General features: G+C 38.5%; 1 protein-coding gene across 1 annotated transcript in view; it reads right to left on the reverse strand.

Moving 5' to 3' along the window:
• Positions 1-6,000, reverse strand: part of NSUN2 (NOP2/Sun RNA methyltransferase family member 2) — a 36,788-nt gene that overhangs the window by 2,802 nt on the left and 27,986 nt on the right. The window contains exons 14-17 of the mRNA XM_018566321.1: positions 5,802-5,894; positions 4,710-4,845; positions 1,861-1,941; positions 1,543-1,681 (exon numbers count right to left, since the gene is read on the reverse strand). Coding sequence (XP_018421823.1) covers positions 1,543-1,681; positions 1,861-1,941; positions 4,710-4,845; positions 5,802-5,894 — 449 coding nt within the window. The remainder of the gene's footprint in view (positions 1-1,542; positions 1,682-1,860; positions 1,942-4,709; positions 4,846-5,801; positions 5,895-6,000) is intronic.

The raw sequence follows: 6,000 nt of genomic DNA on the forward strand, positions 1-6,000 counted from the left end.
TCAACTATTTTTTATGCAAAGGGACAGTTAAATTGTTAGAGGGGGCCAGACTTTGTTCTGTAGCAGTTCAAAAAAATAATATTGATCAGTAAGAAAATAAAAAAAAAAAAGCAAAACGTCCACGTCAGTGGTATTAATAAATGCCCCGCATGTGGGAGGGAGGGAGGGAGGAGGAGGAGGAGGAGAAGAAACCTGCTTCATAGGTCAACAGGGCAAAAAAAAATGCCCTGCACCTGTGCGGAGTAAAAAACAAAATGTCCCTGCATCAATGGTCAGCAGGTGTAAACATTTTATTGAATCAATAACATAGATATAAAACACAAACTCATATACATCTCTCTGTAAAACAAAGATTGTGTATCTATAGGTGTGTAGGGCGCACCCATAACAAAGCCGTTCCAAATCACTAATTTCTAAGACAGCATAGCACAAGTTTTTTCCTCTCAAGTAGGTTGCCTGGCTGAAGCCTTAGGCCTTGTTCACACAAAGCGCGGAGCAGATCCGGACCAGAGCAGGTGCAGACCGGATCAAAACTGCGTCCAATGTATTCCTACGGTATTTTGACCTCCAGTTCACATCGCAGCGTGCGGATCCAGACCAGATCCAGACCGGATGAAAAAACTGCGGCAAGCCCTATTTTACCTGCTCTGGATCTGGTACGCATCTAAAAACGCATGCAAGTGCCTGAAAGCCCATGTTAAACTAAAATGTATTTATTTTTTAACCAAAACTGGCCCTAAACGCATCCAAAACGCGGCACAACCCACTGCACTGTGTGCAGAAACCTGACCGGATCTGGTCTGCATTTGGTGTGAACAAGGCCTTAGACACAGAGTTGAAGGGCGGTGAGTAACTGCTCAGCTGTGTGCGTAACTTCCAGCTTAAGCTACTAAGCTCTATAAATGGTTTTTTTTCCCCAACAGGAAGGAAAAATTGGTAAACTTGAAAAGGAGCATAAAGCTTGAGCTGTTGGCTGGAAACAAGAACACACAACATTCCTATGCAATAATTTATATTCACGTGACCAAATAAAATGTAAAGAAAAAAAAAAAAAAGTGTAAATAAATCAACAATGTCCCTTTAAAAAGGAGTGTTACGTTCACTGGAGCTCAAGTCTGCCCCCTACTCTTTCTGAATGGAAGCATCAGGAAGATGTGGTCTCTAGTATGGAAGATGCAAAGGCCATTTCAATGGATAGGATAGAACATGTCATAACATGGACTCCCTGGATACACTATAGACAGCACATTACCTGAAATCCTGGACTGTTTGTGAGGTGGATGAGATCAGGCCAGTAGTAGATACTGAGAGGCCTGATAATTACTTTCTGGTGGAATGCAAGACATTCATTCTTCATTTCACCCCACTACATCTTTTAACACTTTTACAGTGGTATCACTGTAACCAATTTGTTATGCTATATTCATGTCATTTTTTATAAATATATGAAAGGAGCATGAAGACAAAACCAATATATTTAATGGCAAAACAGCTAGATTCAATTCGCTGACAAATGTTATAAGAGTAATGTAATTTACTCACCTAAATCTTTAGTTTGTTTCTGGGTTTCACTACTAAATTTACTTAGGAAAGGATTTTCCTGGGTAAGAAGTACCTTGATGTCGTCTACACATACAGTTACAATCCTTGAACTGATGAATGGGTACAGTGTATAGATGCCCTGCAGATATAGAAAGTGGGATACATTTACACATAAAGATGCACTGAATAATTACACAGCACTATAGCCTACGTTGAATCTTTTCTATTTAACGCTACACCCCTACACTAATGCTTAAACCCATCAGGTTTGATAAACCAATAACACATTTGTGAGTATGTGCACACAAAAAAAAATACCTCTTGAGCTAGTCTGTGAGCACAGCCATATTGTTCTCCATCATTATTCCGGCAGAGCACTTTCACACCAGTATTTATTACCTGTAAGAATGAACACAACAACATTGTTTATTACAACACTGCTGTTTGAAGGCAGCCTGTGCAGAAGTCAGCTTTTACAGCTCATCAAATGTAAATCTTCCACAAGCTGCACACGTGCTAAATTAGTTCACACTTTCCGATTTGTCGTCTAATCACATAATGGGAGCTCATTGGCGAACAACATTTAAATCTTAACTCAATATGCAAACAAGTTGCAGTTATTTCATTTCCTCTTTACCCTTCAATTAAACATGTCAGCAAGACTATTAAGAGTACTTTACAAAGTGTGGATAAGATGCATTTGCTTATGAAAGACATTGCATAATCAAAATGTGAATAGTAGTCACTGATTTCAGAAATATTACATATTAAAGCACGCCTAAACCCAAAAAGTACAATTTGAATATATTGCAGTTTACCAGTCTCTTAATCCAGCGGCTGCATTGCTTTTCTTTTTTCAGGCTCTTTGTCTTTATATTTATCTGCTGATCCTATGAACAACCCACTTCCTGTCCCTTCTTTTCTACACTCAATTCTTTATTGCGTCGATAGGGGCAGTCATGGTCGCCACCCAGGCTGAAACTTCTCAGCACGTCTGCCTTTCTTTCTCTCCATTACATGATGGTACTAGTAGTTTACACAAAAATCAGATTCTTTGTATTTTGCTCTTAAAAACTCACAAGTACTAAGGGAGACACCATTTCTGGCAATAGCAACACATTTACTGTACTTTCTGAAAAAGCTTTTAGCGTGAAAAGTGAAAACAAATTCAGCCATCAGTCAGATAGTGGTAGAATATAAACAGCTTTCTTTATAAAATGTATCCCATTTCCAAGAACAGCACACAAGAAAAGCACTGCTGATACAAGAGCATCTCGATACAGATAAACCAAGTGGTAGCTCCAAGTGGTCCGTTTGGCTATGATGTGACACGCATCACATAATCAACTCCTTATCTGCCAATCAGCATCAACTCTGTGAGCTTCACAATGACGACAAGCTAAATGATCTGCAGGATGCCCACTATTTGACCGCTCACACCGAAGTGAAGCTTCAGAAGTACATAGGGGAATTTACTAAAACTGGAGCAGACAGAATCTGGAGAAGCTATGTATAGTAGCGAATCAACCATCATCTTCAGCTTGTTCAGTTATGCGTTGAAATTGAAAGATAGAAAGTGGCCATACACAGCTGCTCCAGATTTTGTCTGCCCCAGTCTTCCCCTCATAATGTTTAGCAGCCAAACTGAAGCTTCATCACTAGAGGGACCAAAATGTTAACTAATCAGGTGGAAACGACAGACACATTTGTTTGTATGCATACAGCTCAATTAAACAAAGATTAATTCCTCGTAAAAAGGCGATGAAATTAAAAGCAATTGTCTCATATATACCTGCATATCTTTGGTATGTCAGAGCAAAGCATAAAAAAAGTGAAGAGATAATGTATTGCATATACAAGAATATTCTAAAATGGCCTGAACAGACTTGCTGGTACCCCTTCAAAAGATTACAAATAAATGGATCATAGTGATATTTCAAACTGGTTTATGTAAATAGTATCACACATCTTCAATCTTGTATTGAGTCAATAAACCCATTTAAAAATGGGAGAAAAGTAAACACTGCTGTTTGGTATTGTCATGTGAATGCAAAAGGAGAAAGTTGTACGGAGAGATCAGAACAATTATAGAACAGTACGTCAAAAGGTAAAGGCTTTAAGACAATCTCAAAGCTGTGCAATATTCCTGGGACTACAGATGCAAATATCAAGAGGTTTAAGGTCAACAGCCATGTAGCCAACTTTCCTGGACGTGGCAGGAGTAAAACAGACCCCAGATTGAACAGGATGATGGTGTGAAAGGTAGACAAGAGCTAAGAAAAGATAGTGGGCTCAAAGAAAGAAGACCCGGAGGACTCCACTGTTCAAAGTAAATCAAAAGGCCAGACTGGAATTTGCAAAGATGCATATTGACAAGCCGCAATGCATCAGGGAGAACGTCTTTTTGACAGCTAAGACTGGAGTTTTCTGGCAAGGTACATCAGCTTATGCTCAGAGAAATGGTTATGTTTTGGGGCTGCCTTGTTGCGTCTGGCATGGGGTGCCATGAATCTGTGCAGGTCACAATCAGATCTCAAGACTGTCAAGAAATACTGGAGTGAAACATACTGCCCAGTTTTAGAAAGCACTGTCTCAAATCGCTCATCATAGGTACTCTAACAGGATAATGACCCAAAACACACAGGTAAAGCACCCAAAAATGGCTCAGGACAAAACATTACATCCCTGTTCTGAATTCTATCAAGCATCTATAGAAACAGCTGGAACACGCAGTTTAGAGAAGGCACCCAAACTTGAGTTTGCTCAGGAATAGTAAACCAAGCTACCTGTTGGCAGACGCAGAAGTCTCGCTGAGAGCTTGAGAAGATGCTTGTTTGCAGCGATTGCCTCTAAAGGTTTTACAACAAAATATTAGGTTATGGGTCCTATAAGGTTTTGCCCTTGCCATTTTTATTTGTTTTACTATTTAAAAATATTCAGTTAAATCGCAAGCAAATTCTGATTTTATTAAAAATGGAAAAAGACAATGATGGATGCCAATTACTTTAATCCATTTCAAGTTATTTCAGAGAAAATAGTAGGTTCTTTTTTATTCCTTGAAGGGTACCAACAAATTTCTCCATGTGTATTTGTTACACACCACATCATGCTCATAGAAAATACAAACCTATTTGGTTTATACAAATGTTTAAAAAAAAAAAACCCACCTTCATCTTCTCACTATTGTTAAGAAGCACGTTCCTCAGCTCCTTGGAAACCACGTACAATTGCTTCTTCTTCCCCTCCTGAGTGCGTGTTAAGAGATTTGTTTTTGGGAACGATGAAGCTAATCCATAAAATTTCCTGCAAAAAAACACTGTAATTAGACTTCCTCCAACAATATAACTGCGATCAGCTTTAAAATGTAGAAAACTACATAGTAAATAGTTCCAGTTAACATTATATTCCACTGAACAGTTTTTACTGATATGTTTGAAGAGGTGTGTTTTATAATTCCCATTCAAAGCAGATTTTCTTGGAAATAGGAATAGACAAATTGGTGATGAAGTAGTGTTTAAGATCAAATAAAGACCTTCATATTTGGGAATAGATTTGTGGCAGTGTGTTAGTTTAGCCAAAATTCGTATTTCAGCTTTCGTAGATGCTGACCGTCACACCAGACAAATAACAATCCTCCTGTCCCATCGCACTCCTGACCGGACAAAAACCCAAATCCAACTGGGTGGGTGTGGTGGTGACAACAGATGCCTCTGTGAAATGTAGATAGATGAAAGTAGTCACTCGCACTCCATGATATTAAAGTCAATGCTGTTTATTGACTGAGATCACACACATCTCCTTAGCGACGTTTCGAGACCATGCGGCCCCGTCCTCAGGCAAACTCAGGGAAGAGACCCTGAAACTCTCCAGAAGATCTCAGTACTGGTTGTTCTAATACAAGAAACCATTTGTTTATTCTCCCCATAAAAATTCTGCTTGCTCCAGTTTTGATAAATTCAAAAACACCCCCCCCCCCAAAAAAAAAGTTTTAGGTAAATTTATCTTTTAATATTCTCTTTCCAGTTCCACAAAACAAACTAAATTAACACCGATTTCTGTCAGCCGTTGTAGATAAATCTCATCATAAGGATTTCATAAATTCTCTGGCATGCCAGAAAAAGGGGTCACTCTACCAAACTTTAAATCTGGCTTGTTAATTCACACACTGTATAAATTCGTTACTGCTGGCGATGCTCAAATTTGTTGTATCATTTGAATATCCTGTAATATGCAATTTAAAAAACCCAATAACTACTTACTCTATTGGGGGAAATACTGGGTCATCCCCTGATAGAAACACAAATGGGTCTTCTTTAAATCCAAACAACTTCATTTTCTTTGAGGGTGGAGGGCTGGAATGAAATAGGTAAAATCAAGCAAACATCAAAATACCAGCACTTAACATAATTCTAGTAATTTACCCTAAAAAAAATTAAAATAAATTAGAAAAAGTAATTT

Source organism: Nanorana parkeri, unplaced genomic scaffold (genome assembly GCF_000935625.1).
Source record: "Nanorana parkeri isolate BGI_ZX_2015 unplaced genomic scaffold, ASM93562v1 scaffold937, whole genome shotgun sequence".
NCBI lineage: Eukaryota > Metazoa > Chordata > Amphibia > Anura > Dicroglossidae > Nanorana > Nanorana parkeri.